General features: G+C 40.8%; 1 protein-coding gene across 1 annotated transcript in view; it reads right to left on the minus strand.

Annotated features, from left to right (window-relative positions):
• Positions 1-1012: 1012 nt before the first annotated feature.
• Positions 1013-23797, minus strand: part of LOC120057936 (interleukin-1 receptor type 1-like) — a 51436-nt gene continuing 28651 nt past the window's right edge. The window contains exons 2-10 of the mRNA XM_039006413.1: positions 13325-13544; positions 12889-13057; positions 5613-5790; positions 5302-5364; positions 5072-5207; positions 4767-4906; positions 4422-4565; positions 2302-2460; positions 1013-2212 (exon numbers count right to left, since the gene is read on the minus strand). Coding sequence (XP_038862341.1) covers positions 1773-2212; positions 2302-2460; positions 4422-4565; positions 4767-4906; positions 5072-5207; positions 5302-5364; positions 5613-5790; positions 12889-13057; positions 13325-13544 — 1649 coding nt within the window. The 3' untranslated portion in view covers positions 1013-1772. The remainder of the gene's footprint in view (positions 2213-2301; positions 2461-4421; positions 4566-4766; positions 4907-5071; positions 5208-5301; positions 5365-5612; positions 5791-12888; positions 13058-13324; positions 13545-23797) is intronic.

Genomic DNA, 23797 nt, shown 5'->3' on the forward strand with positions numbered 1-23797 from the left:
ATAGTTTGCAAGCCCTGCCACATCCGACGAGTGTCGGAGCCGGTGTAGTACGATTCAATCTTAGTCCTGTATTGATGCTTTGCCTGTTTGATGGCTCGTCAGAGGGCATAGCGGGATTTTTTATAAGCTTCGGGTTGGAGTCCCGCTCCTTGAAAGCGGTAGCTCTACCCTTTAGCTCAGTGCGAATGTTGCCTGTAATCCATGGCTTCTGGTTGGGGTATATACGTACAGTCACTGTGGGGACGACGTCCTCGATGCATTTATTGATAAAGCCAGTGACTGATGTCGTATACTCCTCAATGCCATCGGAAGAATCCCAGAACCCTATTCCAGTCTGTGCTAGCAAAACAGTAGCTAAGATGGGGAGAAGTCGGTCCATAATAAAGCGCTGCTCTGCCTTCTTAACAGAACTATTAAACAAGGCAGGTCCTACAGGCTCTCATTTTGTCGGACCAGTACTACATAGAGCCATGATTACATGGAACTTTAATCCAGATCAGGTAACTGATGCAAGCAGTAGAATCAGATTTAAAAAACAGATAAAAATACACCTTATGGAACAGCGGGGACTGTGAAGCAACACAAACATAGGCACAGACACATGCATACACACACATGATAACATACGACCTATACACACACGTACACATGAATTTTGTGTTGTAGATATGTGGTAGTGGAGTAGGGGTCTGAGGGCACACAGTGTGTTGTGAAATCTGTTATGAATGTGTTGTAATGTTTTTAAAATTGTATAACTGCCTTAATTTTGCTAGTCCCCAGGAAGAGTAGCTGCTGCCTGGGCAGATCCATTATAAATACAAATACAACATACAAATACATACATGCTGTTCCTGTGTAAACTACTGGTGATAATAATTACATACAGTCATCAGTGATCTAATCCTACAACCTCATGACACCTTCTTAGTTCTAGGGAGGTGTATTGGTTAGAGATTATGGTTTCATGATTTCTCATAAATGAATCACTCATCTAACCCATCAAACACACACTTTTAATTGACATGCAGCATTCACAAGAGCATACACTCTTCCTCAAACATGCACACAGAGGCAAACATTAATTAAACTTCATTAACTTAAAGGCCTCAAAAATATCTATCATTATATTCAGCAACTATTGATGGAACTATTGGAGGAAAATAGTCCAGTTCATCACATTTCATCATTTATCAAATGTACAGTGTAAAGTGAACTAATAAAGTACAGTAGTTATACAATAAAAACAAGACAAAACAGATGTAGTTACTGTACCATTTAGAGATTACTTCTTTAATTGAAAATATACTTACTAAATCAGTGGAAACCTTGGTTGAGACCATGCTGTTTATACTGAGACAGCATAGCGCCAGGCCAGCTGTACCAGTACCACTGCACTGACTCATTACACAAATAACTGTTATTGCTAGAAAAAGCCTCTCAAGTGCTCTTGCACAATTCTTAGAGGACACTCGATTACACTGGAACTAGAATGAGCAAAGTATGAGCAAAATTAGCAAAACTCTATTCAGGAGGATTGTAACTGTTTCTTGTAGGCCGGATTGCTACAAGAAAAAGCCTCTCAATTTGCACAAGTGCTCTTGCACAATTCTTAGGACAATCGATCACATTGGTATCTCAAACATATAAAAAAAATCTATATTTCAATAATTCAAGGGTTCCAGGATCAGGGTTGGCCTCACCAGCCATAGGCATAATAGCTATGTGAATACATCAATATACACATTGTCAGATAATGTCTAATAGAGACATGACTAATACAGTTCTATACTACAGTTTATCCCAGGTGTTGGCTGCGGTTTCAGAGCCCCTTTGGGCTTGAAGGGCATGTGGTATCTCAGACACTTCCAGAAGTGGCCATTAGGGGACGCAGTAGAGCTGCTCTTTCCAGAGCTGGGCCTCCTCCACCTCAGAGCTCCCTGCTTCCTCCTGATGTAGTGCAGTGACTTGGGCAGGGAAGTGTAGTCCACCTTGCCATCTATCTCCACCAGGACAACCCGGAGGCCATTTTGGATCAAAGCGTCGTACAGGCCAATCTGCTGGTCGTAGCAAGGGTGGTCCTGCGGGCTCTGGTGCAGTGGTAACTGGTCCTCAGGATCCATTTTGGGGTGTAGAGGGGATGCACTCTGGGCTGACAGGATGATGATGAGTCGTCTGCTTCTCCTCATTGTCTCTGAGGTGACATCATGGATCGCTACAGGGAAACATAGGACTTTATTTTGTGAACAGGGACAATGCACTAGATCAACATTCACATCAATTAAAGTGTGTGTGTGTGTGTACCTTCCCCAGGGAGGTCATCCCGGCCACTGACAAAAAGTGTGTATCCGTATCGTCTCTCCAACACCTCAGGTAGAACCTGCAGAGCAAACATCTCTGCCCTGGACAACCCATCACCATGGACATAACTGACATAGGCATCATACAGCTTTCCATCTGGTGCTGGAAAAGTAAAGAGGAGAAGAGGAGCGGAGAAGAGAAGATAAACATTTTATCCATTATAAATATATATATTTAGAAAATGGCCAGAGACCTTTAAAACTTCTTAAGACTAGGGGACGACATTTTCACTTTTGGATGAATTGGTGCCCAAATTAAACGGCCTCGTACTCTGTCCTAGATCATATGATATACATATTATTATTATTATTGGATAGAAAACACTCTGAAGTTTCTAAAACTGTTTGAATTATATCTGTGAGTAAAACAGAACTCATATGGCAGGCAAACTTCCAAACAGGAAGTGAAAATTCTGAAATGGGTCGCTGTGAAAGGCATCGCCTATTCAATTGCCTTATATTTATGGATCTGTATGCACTTCATACGCCTTCCACTAGATGTCAACAGGCAGTAGAACGTGGAATGAAGCGTCTAGCCTGATGTGGGACCGAATGAGAGCCTTTGGAGTGACAGGTCAGGCATATTGCCAGTTTTTGGCCATGCACATTGGGAATGTCATGTCCTTGTCTGCAATGCGTTAGATAGACATGAAGAAATGCTCCGTCTGGGACGTTATTGGATATATATGAGAAAAACATCCTGAAGATTGATTCTCAACTGAGTTTGACCAGTTTATTCGATTTGTAATATCACTTTTTGAAGTTTTTGTTCATTAGCGTAAAGTTCTATGGACACGTGAACTACACATGCTAGCCAAAGTTGCTAATTCGACAGAAGTAATGGACATTATAAAACAAAAAAACGATTTATTGTGGAACTAGGATTCCTGGCACTGCATTCTGATGAAAGATCATCAAAGGTAAGGGAATATTTATGATGTAATTTCGTATTTCTGTTGACTCCAACATGGCGGAGAATGGCTGAGCGCTGTCTCAGATTATTGCATGCTGTGCTTTTTACTAAAGTTATTTTTTAAATCTAACACAGCGGTTGCATTAAGAACCAGTGTATCTTTAATTATATGTTAAACGTATCTTTCATCAAAGTATATGATGAGTATTTCTGTATTTCACGTGGCTATCTGTAATTACTTTCGCTATTTTGGAGCCATTTCTGAACATGGCGCCAATGTAAAACCACGATTTGTGGCTATAAATATGCACATAATCGAACAAAACATAAATGTATTGTATAACATGATGTGTATTGTATAACATGATGTCATATGACTGTCATCTGATGAAGTTGTTCAAAGGTTAGTGATTAATTTTATCTCTATTTGTGGGTTTTGTGAAAGCTATCTTTGCTGTGAAAAAATGGCTGTGTTTTTTGGGATATGGTGGTGAGCTAACATAAATATATGTTGTGTTTTCGCTGTAAAACATTTTAAAAATCGGACATGTTGGCTGGATTCACAAGATGTTTATCTTTAATTATATGTACAACATGTATTTTTCATCAAAGTTTTATGATTAGTATTTCTGTATTTCACGTTGCTCTCTGTAATTATTCGGGCTATTTTGGAGCCATTTCTGAACATGGCGCCAATGTAAAACCACGATTTGTGTCTATAAATATGCACATAATCGAACAAAACATAAATGTATTGTATAACATGATGTCATATGACTGTCACCTGATGAAGTTGTTCAAAGGTTAGTGATTAATTGTATCTCTATTTGTGGGTTTTGTGAAAGCTATCTTTGCTGTGAAAAAATGGCTGTGTTTTTTGGGATATGGTGGTGAGCTAACATAAATATATGTTGTGTTTTCGCTGTAAAACATTTTAAGAATTGGACATGTTGGCTGGATTCACAAGATGTTTATCTTTCATTTGCTGTATTGGACTTGTGATTTCATGAAATTATATTATATTATATCCCTGTGGCGCTAGGCTAGGCTATGCTAGTCAGCGTTTCTGATGACAGTTATCCCGGATCCGGGATGGGTGGTCCAGTTAAGGCCAGGAATCTTTTGTGATCGTGGAAGATCTGTTTACGCACCTCTCTTTTTGGACACTAGGGGGCACAGTCTCCTATAGGCCAGCACCAGGTCCACTTTAAAGAGGCAGCACATCGCTACTCCAAGAACGACCATAGAAAAGGCCAGGCAGAGACACAGGCATGTGTAGAAACCACTGTGATTGGCTAGAAAGGAAGGAAGTGAGCTATGAAGAGGTTATCACATTATATGCTGACTGACAGTAGCTAGTCTAAGTTACTGTAACAATATCAGCACCTTAAATCAAGTCTCTCACAAAAGACATGGCCAACGTCCTGTTCAAACACAGACTCTTATGGGTGATTTGAAGTCCTCCATGTTACTTAGGACTGTGTTTGGGATCCTACCTGGTTGGAGCCACAGAAACCCTATGTCCCGACCCAAGGCGTTCCTGGCGATGCAGCTGATGGTCACGTTGAGGAACTCAGGACGGACCTCATAGATAGACAGAGTGGACCGGCCATAGACCCCACTACTCCTATGAAGGCTGAGGTTCAGGTGGTGAGAGAGTGAGATGATCACAGTCACAGTGTAGGACAGAGCTCTACACACATACTCATGCACACGCATGTGTACCCACACACGCAAGCACGCACACAAACACACAGACTGAGATACAGAGTGTATACTACAGTTTTAAAAGAGTACTCACATTGTTGTCTTTGTCACGTTGAGCTGTTCTATGTGGTCAGTATGTATTCCATCTACCGTCCAGAACATAGAGCTCTCTGACTCTGTACCTTCACCGACCCCCAGAAACGCTGAACACACCAGCTCTACTCTTGAGCCTGCCGTCAAACAGAAAACACTCTTGAGTCAGTGGCTATGTCATGGCCCTTTTTAGTATTGTCTACGAAAAAGCATGATGTCATCATTTCTCACCTGTTTCAACCGTAACGGTTTCTTTTCTGGGATAGGTTATTTGGGGTTTCAACAGGACTTTTTCTGACAATACAAAGACCACACAGGTATGGCAAGATAGTCAAACAAAGCCGTATCGATAACGTACAGGTAAACAGAAATGCTCCAATCCTTACAAAGTTACAAATTACCTAATTGTAACAAACAGAGAATAACAAATAAATGGAAAATATAAACAATTTACAATTTCACTCTCGGTTGCAGCCACAGAAAGTGTGGTGAGAAGAAATATATGCTCACGGCATAGAAGTGAAAAGGAGGTTTAGCTTTACCTTTGTTGACTTTGAGCTGAGTGCTGTGGGTGGCGGTGTAGTTTCTCCCCTGCAGAGAGAACTCTACCAGGCAGGTATAAACTCCAGCATGGCTCTCAGTAGCATTGACCAACCGGAGCCTCTTCGGACAATCTTCTTCAATGATCGTCTCTCCATGCTTGTCGACAGGACTACAGTCCTGCACATCCCATCAGAGATGCTGTATTTTATTTATTTATTTTATGTCACCTTTATTTAACCAGGTAGGCAAGTTGAGAACAAGTTCTCATTTACAATTGCGACCTGGCCAAGATAAAGCAAAGCAGTTCGACACATACAACAACACAGAGTTACACATGGAGTAAAACAAACATACAGTCAATAATACAGTAGAAAAATGTATGTACAGGTGCAGTAATCTGTGAGCTTCTCTGACAGCTGGTGCTTAAAACTTCTTAGGGCTGCAATCCCGGTAACGGGATCGATATGACAACAGCCAGTGAAAGTGCAGGGTGCCAAATTCAAACAACAGAAATCTCATAATTAAAATTCCTCAAACATACATGTGTCTTATACCATTTTAAAGGTAATCTTGTTGTTAATCTCACCAAAGTGTCCGATTTCAAATAGGCTTTTCAGCGAAAGCACCACAAACAATTATGTTAGGTCACCACCAACTCACAGAAAGATTCTGCCATTTTTCCAGCCAGAGAGGAGTCACAAAAAGCACAAATAGAGATAAAATGAATCACTAACCTTTGATGATCTTCATCAGATGACACTCATAGGACTTCATGTTACACAATACATGTATGTTTTGTTTGATAAAGTTCATATTGGCGTGTTACGTTCACTAGTTCCAAAAACATCCAGTGATTTTGCATAGCCACATCGATTCAACAGAAATACTCATCATAAATGTAGATGATAATACAAGTTATACACATGGAATTATAGATATACCTCTCCTTAATGCAAACGCTGTGTCAGATTTCAAAAAAACTTTACGGATAAAGCAAACCATGCAATAATCTGAGACAGCGCTCAGAACAATAGTCAAATTAGCCGCCATGTTGGAGTCAACAGAAACCAGAAATTACATGATAAATATTCCCTTACCTTTGATGATCTTCATCAGAATGCACTCCCAAGAATCCCAGGTCCACAATAAATGCTTGATTTGTTCGATAATGTCCGTTATTTATGTCCAATTAGCTACTTTTGTTAGCGCGTTTGGTAAACAATTCCAAAGTCACGAAGCGCGTTCCCTAAAAGCTGACGAAATGTCCAAAAGTTCAGTAACAGTCAGTAGAAACATGTAAAATGATGTATTGAATCAATCTTTAGAATGTTGTTAACATAAATCTTGAATAACGTTCCAACCGGAGAATTACATTGACTTCAGATGAGCGATGGAACAGAGCTCCCTCTTATGTGAACGCGCATGGTCAAAGAATGGTCAGGTCATGGCAGACCTGACTAATTTCCCTCTCATTCGGCCCCCCTTCACAGTAGAGGCATCAGACAAAGTTCTACAGACTGTTGACATATAGTGGAAGCCGTAGGAAGTGAAAACTCATTCATATCACGCTGTGATTTCAATGGGATCTTGGTTGAAAATCGAACAGCCTCAGAATTTCCACTTCCTGTTTGGATTTTTTCTCAGGTTTTTGCCTGCCATATGAGTTCTGTTATACTCACAGACATAATTCAAACAGTTTTAGAAACTTCAGAGTGTTTTCTATCCAATACTAATTGGATACTAATAATAATATGCATATATTAGCAACTATGACTGAGGAGCAGGCCGTTTACTCTGGGCACCTCTGTGCACCTTTCATCCAAGCTACTCAATACTGCCCCTGCAGCCACAAGAAGTTAAAGCTAGTGAGGGAGATAAGTGTTTCCAGTTTCAGAGATTTTTGTAGTTCATTCCAGTCATTGGCAGCAGAGAACTGGAAGGAGAGGCGGCCAAAGGAAGAATTGGTTTTGGGGGTGACCAGAGAGATATACCTGCTGGAGCGCGTGCTACAGGTGGGTGCTGCTATGGTGACCAGCGAGCTGAGAAGGGGGGACTTTACCTAGCAGGGTCTTGTAGATGACCTGGAGCCAGTGGGTTTGGCGACGAGTATGAAGCGAGGGCCAGCCAACGAGAGCGTACAGGTCGCAGTGGTGGGTAGCATATGGGGCTTTGGTGACAAAACGGATGGCACTGTGATAGACTGCATCTAATTTATTGAGTAGGGTATTGGAGGCTATTTTGTAAATGACATCGCCGAAGTTGAGGATCGGTAGGATGGTCAGTTTTACAAGGGTATGTTTGGCAGCATGAGTGAAGGATGCTTTGTTGCGAAATAGGAAGCCAATTCTAGATTTAACTTTGTATTGGAGATGTTTCATGTGAGTCTGGAAGGAGAGTTTACAGTCTAACCAGACACCTAGGTATTTGTAGTTGTCCACATATTCTAAGTCAGAACCGTCCAGAGTAGTGATGTTGGACGGGCGGGCAGGTGCAGGCAGCGATCGGTTGAAGAGCATGCATTTAGTTTTACTTGTATTTAAGAGCAATTGGAGGCCACGGAAGGAGAGTTGTATGGCATTGAAGCTCATCTGGAGGGTTGTTAACACAGTGTCCAAAGAAGGGCCATAAGTATACAGAATGGTGTCGTCTGCGTAGAGGTGGATCAGAGACTCACCAGCAGCAAGGGCGACATCATTGATGTATACAGAGAAGAGAGTCGGTCCAAGAATTGAACCCTGTGGCACCCCCATAGAGACTGCCAGAGGCCCGGACAACAGGCCCTCCGATTTGACACACTGAACTCTATCAGAGAAGTAGTGTGTGAACCAGGCGAGGCAATCATTTGAGAAACCAAGGCTGTCGAGTCTGCCGATGAGGATGTGGTGATTGACAGAGTCGAAAGCCTTGGCCAGATCAATGAATACGGCTGCACAGTATTGTTTCTTATCGATGGTGGTTAGGATATCGTTTAGGACCTTGAGCGTGGCTGAGGTGCACCCATGACCAGCTCTGAAACCAGATTGCATAGCAGAGAAGGTATGGTGGGATTTGAAATGGTCGGTAATCTGTTTGTTGACTTGGTTTTCGAAGAACTTAGAAAGGCAGGGTAGGATAGATATAGGTCTGTAGCAGTTTGGATCAAGAGTGTCCCCCCCTTTGAAGAGGGGGATGACCGCAGCTGCTTTCCAATCTTTGGGAATCTCAGACGACACGAAAGAGAGTTTGAACAGGCTAGTAATAGGGGTTGCAACCATTTCGGCAGATAATTTTAGAAAGAAAGGGTCCAGATTGTCTAGCCCGGCTGATTTGTAGGGGTCCAGATTTTGCAGCTCTTTCAGAACATCAGCTGACTGGATTTGGGAGAAGAAGAAATGGGAAAAGCTTGGGCGAGTTGCTGTGGGGGGTGCAGTGCTGTTGACCAGGGTAGGGGTAGCCAGGTGGAAAGCACGGCCAGCCGTAGAAAAATGCTTATTGAGATTCTCAATTACAGTGGATTTATCGGTGGTGACAGTGTTTCCTGTCCTCAGCGCAGTGGGCAGCTGGGAGGAGGTGTTCTTATTCTCCATGGACTTTACAGTGTCCCAGAACTTTTTTGAGTTTGTGTTGCAGGAAGCAAATTCCTGCTTGAAAAAGCTAGCCTTGGCTTTTCTAACTGCCTGTGTATATTGGTTTCTAGCTTCCCTGAAAAGTTGCATATCACGGGGGCTGTTCGATGCTAATGCAGAACGCCATAGGATGTTTTTCTGTTGGTTAAGGGCAGTCAGGTCTGGAGAGAACCAAGGGCTATATCTGTTCCTGGTTCTAAATGTATTGAATGGGGCATGCTTATTTAAGATGGTGAGGAAGGCATTTAAAAAGAATAACCAGGCATCCTCTACTGACGGGATGAGATCAATATCCTTCCAGGATAACCCGGCCAGGTCGATTAGAAAGGCCTGCTCGCTGAAGTGTTTCAGGGAGCGTTTGACAGTGATGAGTGGAGGTCGTTTGACCGCGGACCCATTACGGATGCAGGCAATGAGGCAGTGATCGCTGAGATCTTGGTTGAAAACAGCAGAGGTGTATTTAGAGGGCAAGTTGGTTAGGATGATATCTATGAGGGTGCCCGTGTTTACGGCTTTGGGGTGGTACCTGGTAGGTTCATTGATAATTTGTGTGAGATTGAGGGCATCAAGCTTAGATTGTAGGATGGCTGGGGTGTTAAGCATGTTCCAGTTTAGGTCGCCTAGCTGCACGAGCTCTGAAGATAGATGGGGGGCAATCAGTTCACATATGTTGTCCAGAGCACAGCTGGGGGCAGAGGGTGGTCTATAGCAGGGGGCAACGGTGAGAGACTTGTTTTTAGAGAGGTGGATTTTTAAAAGTAGAAGTTCAAATTGCTTGGGTACAGACCTGGATAGTAGGACAGAACTCTGCAGGCTATCTTTGCAGTAGATTGCAACACCGCCCCCTTTGGCCGTTCTATCTTGTCTGAAAATGTTGTAATTAGGAATCGAGATTTCAGAATTTTTGGTGATCTTCCTAAGCCAGGATTCAGACACGGCTAGAACATCCGCGTTAGCAGAGTGTGCTAAAGCAGTGAATAAAACAAACTTAGGGAGGAGGCTTCTAATGTTAACATGCATGAAAACAAGGCTATTACGTTTACAGAAGTCATCAAAAGAGAGCGCCTGGGGAATAGGAGTGGAGCTAGGCACTGCAGGGCCTGGATTCACCTCTACATTACCAGAGGAACAGAGGAGGAGTAGGATAAGGGTACGGCTAAAAGCTATGAGAATTGGTCGTCTAGAACGTCTGGAACAGAGAGTAAAAGGAGGTTTCTGGGGGCTATAAAATAGCTTCAAGGTATAATGTACAGACAAAGGTATGGTAGGATGTGAATACAGTGGAGGTAAACCTAGGTAATTGAGTGATGATGAGAGAGATATTGTCTCTAGAAACATCATTGAAACCAGGTGATGTCATCGCATGTGTGGGTGGTGGAACTGAAAGGTTGGATAAGGTATAATGAGCAGGGCTAGAGGCTCTACAGTGAAATAAGCCAATAAACACTAACCAACACAGAAATGGACAAGGCATATTGACATGAATAATCTTGAAGCTAGGGGGCTTTTTATGTTTGGAAAAATAACGTTCCCAATGTAAGCTGCCTATTTCTCAGGTCCAGATGCTAGAATATGCACATAATTGACAGAGTAGGATAGAAAACACTCTAAAGTTTCCAAAATTGTCAAAATATTGTCTGTGAGTATAACAGAGCGAAAACCTAAGGAAATCCAACCCGGAAGTGCCTCTTATTTTGAAAAATCACTGTTCCATTGCCTGCCTTTCGTCCATTTAAAGGGATATCAACCAGATTCCTTTTCCTATGGCTTCCTCAGGGTGTGAACAGTCTTTAGACATAGTTTCAAGCTTTTATTCTGAAAAAGTGGATAGCTGAATGTCCTTCCATTAGTTCATGCGCGCGACACTGGTAGCTAGACATTTTCTTTCTCTTGTATTGAATAGTTTACAGTCCGGTTGAAATATTATTGATAATTTATGTTAAAAACAACCTGAGGATTGATTATTAAAAACGTTTGACATGTTTCTACGAACTTTACGGATACTATTTGGAATGTTCGTCAACCCTTGATGACCTGCCTAAGGCTGTGGAATACTGAACAACGCGCCAAACAAATTGAGGTTTTTTGATGTAAAAATAATCTTTATCGAACAAAAGGAACATTTATTGTGTAACTGGGAGTCTCGTGAGTGCAAACATCCGAAGATCATCAAAGGTAAGCGATTAATTTTATTGCTTTTCTGACTTTCGTGACCAATCTACATTGCTGCTAGGTGTTCTTACTGTTTTGTCTAGTGATCGATAAACTCACACAAACGCTTAGATTGCTTTCGCTGTAAAGCATATTTTCAAAATCTGACACGACAGGTGGATTAACAACAAGCTAAGCTGTGCTTTGCTATATTGCACTTGTGATTTCATGAATATAAATATTTTTAGCAAATGTTTTTGAATTTGGCGCTCTGCAATTCAGCGGCTGTTGATGAAAATGATCCCGCTAAAGGGATCCGTGCATCAAGAAGTTTTAAGGACAGGCATGCTTAGTCGAGTGATCATAAGGGTCCAGTGAGTAGTGAGGTTGGTTGGGGTAACGGCGATTCAGACAGCTAGCCGGGCCATCGGTAGCAAGCTAGCATAGGATGGAGGTCTGTTTTTAGCCACCTCGTGCGTTTCCGACGGTAGATTAGTGGGGTTCCGTGTGGTAGAGGGGATCAATCCAGTTGGCAAAATAGATATAGTTATAGTGACCCAATAAAAATGGTCCGATAGACCTATTCAGATAGCAGCAGATAAGACAGCTAACGATTAGCGGGCCGCAGATGGGCGTTCAGGTAATGTCGCGATGGAGTGGCCAGTTGGATAACTCCCTCGGGCAGATAACGTCGGTAGTCCAGTCGTGAAGGCCCGGTGGGGCTCCGCATCGGCAGTAAAACGGGTCCGGATAGGTGATTGTAGCCCAGGAGTGGCTGATGGTACTCTTCAGCTGGCTAGCTCCGGAATAATTTATGTTTGCTCCGGGATCGACATAAGCCAATAATCACACGGATAGCAGCTAGCTAGCTGCGAGATCCAGTTGTAAATGTCCAGAGCTTGCGGTTGAAATCCGGGGATATGGAGAGAAAAATAGGTCCGGTATGTTCTGGTCTGAGTCGCGTTGTACAAAACTGGCGATAGCTTTTCGAGCTAAAGGATAGCTGATGACCACAAACCGTGATTAGCTGAATACTAACGTTAGCCAGTAAACTGGCTAGCTTCTGGCTAGCTTCTGGTTAGCTTCTATTGTGGAGTTCAGATTTGAGGTAAATAATACCTTTTTTTTATTGGTGAGGCGGGTTGCAGGAGAGTGTTTTGAAGTTGAGTTTTTGGAAAATAAAATTTGTAAAAGATATGCGAAGAAAGATGTAAATATATATATAACGTTACACGGGACACGACAAGATGAGGACAAAGGACGTCTGACTGCTATGCCATCTTGGAATAGTATGTCAAAGTTAGCTCACGCAATCGTATCTAATTATCCCAAATGTCTTCAATGTTCTTTTCTATTACCAATTTTGAGTACTTGACAGCAATGACACAAGGTATCATGCCCGTTGTCATAAGCTGATGTCAGCTCTTATGATTGTTCATGACATCTGTTATGTCATTACTATGACATTGTAATGCAGGCCTTATGGCACGGGTATGTCTAGATGGGCGTCTACTCTTACCTTGAACCATCGGATGTGTGCTGTGGGGTCTAGACCGAGGACATCCTGCTGTCTGCAGAACACCACTTCACTCATCCCCTGGGATACAGCCCTGTTCTCAGCTGGGACAGGACAGGGCCCAGGGTCCACAGACAACACAAACTTCATCTCCCACGATCCAGTGGGGTACCTGTGTCATAACACACATGAACATATGACCAGCGCTCTCCATTTACTATTGAAACAAAAATGTTGAGAATTATTCATGTGAGACATTAATACATTTAGGATCTGGAAAGTGAAGATTGATTCATACCAATCATCCTGATTCAATCTGTGTGCCATATTGGAATTATCTCCAAACATTCTTGAAATCACTTTAGGAACTAAAATATCTGATATGCTTTAACAAAGGCATTTTCTCAACTACATACAGTAACCTAGAGAGGTTTCTTACTTGCTCTCACAAGTGTAGTGTCCGTTATGGGAGGTGTCGGTTGGTAGAAACCACAGAACCTCCCCTCTGACCTCCACCCCAGAGGTCATGTTAAGGGTCTGGTTCCCCCCTCTACTCCAGGTCACAGTGGTTCGGTCCTCAGTGTCATCGTCATCACTACACTTCAGCTGGAAGAAGTGACCTGCACTGATGTGGTGGACCTCTACGGCCCCCTGGTGTTCTGGATGACACAATGAAGAGGTTGTTGTTGTCAACTCAATACGACCATCAATTCCCTCAGGGGCAATTTAGAAGGAGGAGGACAGGAGTACTTAAAACAGTATAGGCTTGAGGTTTAGCACTATATGACTAGCTGAGAAAACTGGAACCCGATGGCCAGTCAGCTGCAACCCACAAACCATCAGCTGTGACCCTCCAGTGGGTCCTGACCAAATCCCCGTTAGCTACTACTCTTCATCAGTGGCTATCTGTGCTAGAGCAAATCTATATTGAGCATTTACAGTAAAATACCAATGTAGAGCACTTTTCAAGGCACCCCAAGCAGGAAATGAAACTGCTGCTGTTACACTTTAAGAGGTTGCTTGACCTTATTGTTTGCAATATCCGTCTACATGCATAAAAAGAAGGGCAAACCAATCAGCCTTTCTTCTGACGCACATTTCAGATTTTGACCCCATTTAGGGAGACAGGATGTGTAGAAGAAGACAAACATTTAAGAGAGCCTTTCAAAACTCAACAGTGAGGGGGGAAGAGGAGAAGGGGGTAGAGAGAGAAAGAAAGACAGCATAATACCACCTGTCTCCCATGACAGAAACAGTCAAATCAAACATATTACACCATTTTACACACCTAAATTAAAGCCCCACCTTTGAAAATTTTAATAAAGCCTTGAAAAATTTAATAATTTATGTACAAGTTACTGATAAGAGCTTTTTATTACCTTTATTTAACTAGGCAAGTCATTTAAGAAAAAATCCTTATTTACAATGATGGCCTAACCCAGCCATTTGTGCACCACCCTATGGGACTCCCAATCACAGCCAGATGTGATGCAGCTTGGATTTGAACCAGGGACTGCAGTGACGCTTCTTGCACTGAGATGCAGTGCCTTAGAGTGCTTAATAACAGTGGTGTAATGTAACTGGGTAAAAATACTTTGAGGTACAACTTAAGTCGTTTTATGGGTATCTGTACTTCTTTTGGGCAACCTTTAATTTTACTCCACTACATTCCTAAAGATAATATGTACTTTTTACTCACATATCTTTTCCCTGACACCCAAAAGTACTCGTTACATTTCAAATTCTTAGCAAGACAGGATTCACTCACTTTCCAATTCACACACTTATCAAGAGAACGTACACCGAGGTCATCACTTCTGCCTTTGATTTGATCAGTAAACACATGCTTCGTTTGTAAATGTCTGAGTATGCCACTGGCTATCCATAAATAAAATAGGAAATTAAATCTGGTTTGCGTAATATAAGGAATTTGAAAGGATTTATAGCATTTACTTTTACTTTTGATACTTAAGTGTATTTAAAACCAAATACTTTTAGACTTTCTCAAGTAAGCCTAGTATTTTACTGGGTGACTTTCACTTTTACTTGAGTCATTTTCTACTAAGGTATCTATAGTTTTACGCAAGTATGACAATTGGGTACTTTTTCCACTACTGCTTAATAAGTGAACATAGGGAACACTATATAGCCATACCTTATTTTGGATGCTAGGGCTTTTACAAAGCATAATACAGATCATAGCAAGCAACAGTTGGTTTAGGATAAACCATTAGAATGATCATACATGAAAAAAATACTATAGGTCTAAATACTGTAGTATTACTATATTTTTATACTATACTTTCACTGCAGTGATTTTGTGCACTTTACTGTAATGTTTTTGTGGACATGTCTATAGCATACTATAGTATTCACCGTAGTGTTTTTGCGAACATAACTGTAGTATACTGTAGTATTTACTGAAGTGTTTTTGCGGACATGACTGTAGAATATTAGTGTTCACTGTGGTGTTTTTGCGGACTTTACTGTAGTATTCACTGTAGTGTTTTTGAGGACATGACTGTAGTATAATATAGTAGTGGTCCCCAACCAGGGGTACTAGGATGGTGCTTGGCCTATCCACAGGGGGTACTTGAGAAGACACATGAGACCATAGGCCTACTGCTACAATGCACAAGGGGGTACTTCAGGGGTACTCCGGACAGAGCAACATTCAGTTGGTGGTACAATAACTGAAAAGGGTTGGGAACCACTGTACTGTAGTAATTGCTGTAGTGTTTTTGCGAACATGACTGTAGTATACAGTGGGGCAAAAAAGTATTTAGTCAGCCACCAATTGTGCAAGTTCTCCCACTTAAAAAGATGAGAGAGGCCTGTAATTTTCATCATAGGTACTGTCATGACGTTGGCCTGGGGGTAGGTTTATGACAGTCATAAATACCTCTTTCCCCCTTTTTCCCTCTCCCTACTATACTGATGTGACATAAGAAAACCCTTTGGTTAACATAGAGATTCTGGGAACATCAGAAGTTGGGGGGAAATGAACTATATTCTGGTAATCCGACCAACTGAACATATGCGGTGGTACTTAACTTTTTATGGCTGCAGGGGCAGTATTGAGTAGCTCTGATTAAAGGTGCCCATTTCAAACGGCCTCGTACTCAATTCTTGCTCGTACAATATGCATATTATTATTACTATTGGATAGAAAACACTCTCTAGTTTCTAAAACCGTTTGAATTATATCTGTGAGTCAAACAGAACTCATTTGGCACAAACTTCCTGACCAGGAAGTGGAAAGTCTGAAATCGATGCTCTGTTCTACTTCCTGCCTATACATGGGCATGATACGTAAGAGTCTACGTGCACTTCATAGACCTTCCCCTGGATGTCAAGAGGCTGTGAGAGAAGAAATTTAGTGTTTATCTTGGTCTGAAGTTGAATACAAGCTCTTTGTATGACGTGTCCCTCATTTCCGGTACTCTTGGGAGCGCGAGGTGGACAGTGGGATTGCCTTCTGTTTAGCTGCCGTTATGGACGACCAATATCTCCGGCTTTGATTTTATTTGATACATGTGACCATATCATCGTAAAGTATGTTTTTTCAATATAGTTTAATCAGATTATTGAATTTTTTTCGGGAGTTTTGCCGTGTTCCGTTCTCTGACTTTGTTGACGATGGAGAGATCCGTGCCACTTGGCTAGTGCGCGTGCTAATTGAAGAGGGAAAGTTGCCGTTCTAAATCCAAACAACGATTGTTCTGGACAAAGGACACCTTGTCCAACATTCTGATGGAAGATCAGCAAAAGTAAGAAACATTTTATGATGCTATTTCATATATCTGTCGTACATGTGAACTAGTCGTGGGCGCCCAACGTTTGGGTACTCTAGCTATACCGAAGCTGCATATCGTAATGAAGTTATTTTTAGAATTCTAACACTGCGATTTCATTAAGAACTAATGGATCTATCATTTCCTATACAACATGTATTTTTTAGTTATGTTTATGAATAGCTATTTGGTCAGAATATGTGTGTCAGAAAAAGTGTCAGGAAAAATCCGGACGTAGTGGGAAAAAGTAGCTAAGTTAGCACAATGTGTAACCATTGATTTCAGCTCTAAATATGCACATTTTCGAACAAAACAAGTGTATGTATAACCTGATGTTATAGGACTGTCATCTGAGGAAGAAAATCAAGGTTAGTCAAAAATTATATATCTTTTGCTTGTTTGTTACGATCGCTTACTTTTGCTACTGGGAAATTGCTTGTGTTTTTGGCTATTGTGGTAAGCTAATATAACGCTATATTGTGTTTTCGCTGTAAAACACTTGATAAATCGGAAATATTGGCTGGAATCACAAGATGCCTGTCTTTCAATTGCTGTACACTATGTATTTTTCAGAAATGTTTTATGATGAGTATTTAGTTATTTGGCGTTGGTGTCTGTAATTATTCTGTCTGCTTTCGGTGCAATTTCTGATTGTAGCTGCAATGTAAACTATGATTTATACCTGAAATATGCACATTTTTCGAACAAAACATAGATTTATTGAATAACATGTTATAAGACTGTCATCTGATGAAGTTGTTTGTTGGTTAGTTTGGTTGGTTCTTGGTTAGTTAGGTTGGCTTTGTGCATGCTACCTGTGCTGTGAAAAATGTCTGTCCTTTTTTGTATTTGGTGGTGAGCTAACATAAATATACGTGGTGTTTTCGCTGTAAAACATTTTAAAAATCGGACATGTTGGCTGGATTCACAAGATGTGTACCTTTCATATGCTGTATTGGACTTGTTAATGTGTGAAAGTTAAATATTTAAAAAATATATATTTTGAATTTCGCGCCCTGCACTTGAGCTGGCTGTTGTCATAAGTGTACCGACGTCAGGCTTGCAGCCATAAGAAGTTAAGGTATATTATGTCAGTTCGGTTGTCATCTGAGACATTCTCATCAATGATAGGATGACATAAACTCTACTGTGGAAAGTCTAAACAGAGGTATCGGATTCACATGGAATTGTTGTTTAATTCAAATGTTTGAATATGAAATTATTTGTGAAGAGATTAAATGTAATTTTAGCTTCCAAATGAGAGATTTGGGTTTTCATAAGTTTGGGCCTCTGCTCAACCAGTGGCCCGCCCCTGTGAAGAGACATGGGTTACAAACTTTTCAGACACACCCCTCTCCCTCCACTATATAAAGCCATTGACAAAAATATAACTTCCTGTTCCGAGGATATGAGGGTGACGATCCCATGTCAGAATGGTTCAGGTAATAACTGTTCCGAGGATATGAGGGTGACGATCCCATGTCAGAATGGTTCAGGTAATAACTACAGAACTAAGCCAACATCAGCATGAGCTTTGGTTGTGAATGGTATGAACTTTGAACTCGTATTCACTACAGAAGTGATACCTCCTAGCCGTTGAGTTAGCAACAGCTGCTACAAACGCAGGTTAGGAAGGACAGTCAGAGTATCCCGTCTACTACACAACGATGTTACTACAACGTATCCAGTGACCACCAGAGACATTCTTCAAAGGTCAGAGGACTCGGTTTGGCAACACGGTCTTCCATCTACCACCAACCTACTGAAGCGCAGCTCAGAGTAAATATTTATTGCATTTTCCTTTTCCAAATGGGCGGTAATTTAGAATGCATAAGATACTGTATTTACGATAGCACAGCTCTGTTCCAGTCTCCCGCTCTTTCACTAAAACCCAGCCCCCTTTCCTTTGTGTAACAAGCTGTCATATCTGTTCCGCCCGCTAGGGACGTTTTCCTTTATGATGGCAATTTGTAATCAAGTTATGATTTAATTGTGTATGTGTGATTCTGTGTGATCAGTTAGGTATTTAGTAAATAAATAATTAAACCCAATTTTGTATTGCTGATTCAACTTGTTAGCCAGGATTCTTGCAGATAACCAAGAATTTACAACTTTCAGAATATGAGACTGAAGTAAGATGACGATTGATGTTGACTGCTATTGATGTAAAATATTGCTAAATCTTTAAGAGTTTATTCGGAAGATAACAGCTCTATAAATATTATTTTGTGGTGCCTGACTCTCTAGTTAATTACATTTACCCGATTAGCTCAATCAGGTGATATTAATTACGGAGAAAGTATTTTATAGAATAGCATGTCATAGCAATTAATCCGGCATAGCCAAAGACACGACAGTACACTTCAACTATGACAGACAAAATTAGAAAAAAAAATCCAGAAAATCACATTGTAGGATTTTTAATGAATTTATTTGCAAATTATGGTGGAAAATAAGTATTTGGTCAATAACAAAAGTTTATCTCAATACTTTGTTATTGTTGAGGGAATTAAATAATTCCTCTAATGTACTCATTAATTAAAATCAATCTGTCTATTTATAAGAATTTGTAAGATACTTATTAACATAAAATAGACAGGATACAGTCTTATTAAAATTAGATAATAGTATTTATTCTTGGAGCATGCTACCATTTGACCATAAACAACAGTTTATATACAAGATATGACATCATAGGTTACAGAATAAATCTCCTCCTCCTGACCAATATAAAACAGGTTCAAAAGTTCATTCCAACTTCCCAGCGCACACACATGACACACAATGTAATCTATTCTCCTGAAGGCTCACTATAATTTATTACCACTTTAGCAGACAACCCAAGATAATGGAAGACCTAAAAAGTTACTCACTGCCTTATCTAAACATCTCAGGGCTAACTTGGGTCAGTTCAACCATAGTTTAACTTCTAGTTCCTCCCAAACCCGGATCCGGGAGCACCCCCACCAGTAAAAAAGCTGACTAGCATAGCCTAGCATAGCGTCACAAGTAAATACTAGCATCTAAATATCATTAAATCACAAGTCCAAGACACCAGATGAAAGATACACTTCTTGTGAATCTAGCCACCATTTCTGATTTTTAAAATGTTTTACAGGGAAGACACAATATGTAAATCTATTAGCTAACCACGTTAGCAAAAGACACCATTTTTCTTACTCCACTATTTTTTCACTCCACCAGTAGCTATCACCAATTCGACCAAATAAAGATATAAATAGCCACTAACCAAGAAAAAACTTCATCAGATGACAGTCTGATAACATATTTATTGTATAGCATATGTTTTGTTAGAAAAATGTGCATATTTCAGGTATAAATCATAGTTTACAATTGCAGCCCCCATCACAACTCTCACTAAAATGACTAGAATAACTACAGAGACCATCGTGTATTAGCTAATTACTCATCATAAAACATTTCTTAAAAATACACAGCGTACAGCAATTGAAAGACACAGATCTTGTGAATCAAGACAATATTTCAGATTTTCTAAGTGTTTTACAGCGAAAACACAATATATCGTTATATTAGCTTACCACAATAGCAAACCAGACAACAGCATTGATTCCAGCCAAACACAGCGATAACGTATTCACCACCAAAATAAATTAATTTTTCACTAACCTTCTCAGAATTCTTCAGATGACAGTCCTGTAACATCATATTACACAATCCATATAGGTTTTGTTCGAAAATGTGAATATTTAGCAGCACAAATCGTGGTTATACAATGTGATCAGTGGCAACAGGTCATGCATTCTGGCCGGCGCCATCTTGGAAAGGCACCTAATCTAATCAATAAATAATCGTAAACTTGACTAAAAAATACAGGTTGGACATCAAATGAAAGATGCATTAGTTATTAATGCAACCGCTGAGTTAGATTTTTAAAATTAACGTTACTAGACATACAGTGTGCGTTACAGCCAGACTAGTGCCGCAATAATGGCGGACAAATCCGTTTACATTTTTCCACATAAATACGGAATAACATCATAAATAGCTCTTACTTTTGGACGAGCTTCCATCAGAATCTTGGGCAAGTGGTCCGTTGTCCAAAAGAATCGTTGCTTGGTTGTAAAACGTAGTCTTCAACTTCGGAATTAGCAGCTAACAATAGCTATGTGGCCACAGCATGCCCAAATCCTCAAAACGCAATACTAAGGAAATTCCGAAAATAGCAATATACTCGCATAAACTGATATAACTCGGTTTAAAATAACTTCGTTATGATGTTTCTAACACCTATATCGATTTAAATTAGACGGATATATCTAAGGTCGATAACTGAGCGTTTCAAAATGCCATTCTGAGGTCCTGCTTTGCGCAATGACGAACGTCGAAAAGAGAGGTCCCCTCGTTCCTTGGCCTTTTATAAACTCTGAGAATTACGTAGACACTCCATTCCACTTCTCATTGGTTACTGACATCCAGGGGAAGGCGGGTGCAGTTCATGTCGACCCATAGGATACATACAGAGCTTTAAACTGATCTGAGAACAGAGCCTAATTTTCAGACCTTCGCAGTTCCTGTCATGGATTTCGCTGCAGAAAGAGTTCTGGTTCACCCACAGACATAATTCAAACGGTTTTAGAAACTAGAGATTGTTTTCTATCCAATAGTAATAATAATATGCATATTGTACGAGCAAGAATTGAGTACGAGGCAGTTTAATTTGGAGACCAATTTTTCCAAGATCGAAATAGCACCCCCCATAGGCTCAAGAGGTTAACGACCCTTTTTGCTTACTTTATAACCCACAGCACAAATCTCTTTTCACTAGGCGTGCAGAGTTCAATTAGTTATAGTTTTATCTAAATCTAGAAGTTGTTTTAGTTATTATTAACAAAATTCCTAACAGTTATATACCCTTTGTTGGCAATGACAGAGGTCAAACGTTTTCTGTAAGTCTTCACAAGGTTTTCACACACTGTTGCTGGTATTTTGGCCCATTCCTCCATGCAGATCTCCTCTAGAGCAGTGATGTTTTGGGGCTGTTGCTGGGCAACACGGACTTTCAACTCCCTCCAAAGATTGTCTATGAGGTTGAGATCTGGAGACTGGCTAGTCCACTCCAGGACCTTGAAATGCTTCTTACGAAGCCACTCCTTCGTTGCCCGGGCAGTGTGTTTGGGATCATTGTCATGCTGAAAGACCCAGCCACGTTTCATCTTCAATGCCCTTGCTGATGGAAGGAGGTTTTCACTCAAAATCTCACGATACATGGCCCCATTCATTCTTTCCTTTAGACGGATCAGTCGTCCCGGTCCCTTTGCAGAAAAACAGCCCCAAAGCATGATGTTTCCAAACACGACGAGTTGAGTTTTTACCAAAAAGTTCTATTTTGGTTTCATCTGACCATATGACATTCTCCCAATCTTCTTCTGGATCATCCAAATGCTCTCTAGCAAACTTCAGACGGACCTGGACATGTACTGGCTTAAGCAGGGGGACACGTCTGGCACTGCAGGATTTGAGTCCCTGGCGGCGTAGTGTGTTACTGATGGTAGGCTTTGTTACTTTGGTCCCAGCTCTCTGCAGGTCATTCACTAGGTCCCCCTGTGTGGTTCTGGGATTTTTGCTCACCGTTCTTGTGATCATTTTGACCCCACGGGGTGAGATCTTGCGTGGAGCCCCAGACCGAGGGAGATTATCAGTGGTCTTGTATGTCTTCCATTTCCTAATAATTGCTCCCACAGTTGATTTCTTCAAACCAAGCTGCTTACCTATTGCAGATTCAGTCTTCCCAGCCTGGTGCAGGTCTACAATTTTGTTTCTGGTGTCCTTTGACAGCTCTTTGGTCTTGGCCATAGTGGAGTTTGGAGTGTGACTGTTTGAGGTTGTGGACAGGTGTCTTTTATACTGATAACAAGTTCAAACAGGTGCCATTAATACAGGTAACGAGTGGAGGACAGAGGAGCCTCTTAAAGAAGAAGTTACAGGTCTGTGAGAGCCAGAAATCTTGCTTGTTTGTAGGTGACCAAATACTTATTTTCCACCATAATTTGCAAATAAATTCATTAAAAATCCTACAATGTGATTTTCTGGATTTTTTTTCTCATTTTGTCTGTCATAGTTGAAGTGTACCTATGATGAAAATTACAGGCCTCTCTCATCTTTTTAAGTGGGAGTGCACACTTGCACAATTGGTGGCTGACTAAATACTTTTTTGCCCCACTGTATTATAGTATTCACTAACATTTTTGAAGACATGATTGCAGTTTACTATATTATTCATTGTAGTGTTTTTGCTGACTTTACTTTTTTCAAGTTACTCACAATGTTCCCTAAAAAAGTTAAAATTGAACTAAGTATTTGGTCTCCACAACTGTTTATTTCACTATTAATATTACAGAACCTTTGTTTTTGATTCAGAACTTAATATATCCATTTAAATCAGAAAATTAACAAATGGCATTGACAAAATTGACACCCTAGACTTAATATTTGGTAGCACAGTCTTTGGTCAAGATAACTGCAATCCAGCGCTTCCTATAGCCATTGATGAGTTTCCTGCACCTCTGTACTGGTAGTTTGGCCCACTTCTCTTGTGCAAACTGCTGCAGTTCTCCCAGATTTGAAGAGTGCCTTTTCCACAGGTTTTCAATGGGGTTTAGATCTGGACTCATTGCTGGCCACTTCAGAACAGTCCAGTATTTTGTCTTGAACCTTTGCTGGGTGTGTTTGGGCTCATTGTCATGCTGGAAGACCCATGACATTTGATGGAGACCCAGCTTTCTGACACTTGGTCTGACATTGCGCTCCACAATGCCTCCAAAATGCCTTGGTATTCTCCTGATTTCATGATGCCAGCAAAGCAATTTCAAAACATCACTAAACCTCCTGCATGTTTGACTATAGGGAAGGTGGTATTTTCTTTGAAGGATTAATATTGTTTTTTGTAAACATAGAGATGGTGTGCTTTACTATAAAGCTCTAATTTGGTCTCAGTCCACAGGACATTCTCCCAGAAGGATTTTGGCATGTTCAGGTGTTTTGGCAAATTGCAGTTGGGCTTTCTTATGTCTTTCTCTCAGCAGTGGGGACCTCCTGGGTCTCCTACCATATAACTCCCTTTCATTGAGTTGGTGACG

The sequence above is a fragment of the Salvelinus namaycush genome, chromosome 13, assembly GCF_016432855.1.
Source record: "Salvelinus namaycush isolate Seneca chromosome 13, SaNama_1.0, whole genome shotgun sequence".
Taxonomy (NCBI): domain Eukaryota; kingdom Metazoa; phylum Chordata; class Actinopteri; order Salmoniformes; family Salmonidae; genus Salvelinus; species Salvelinus namaycush.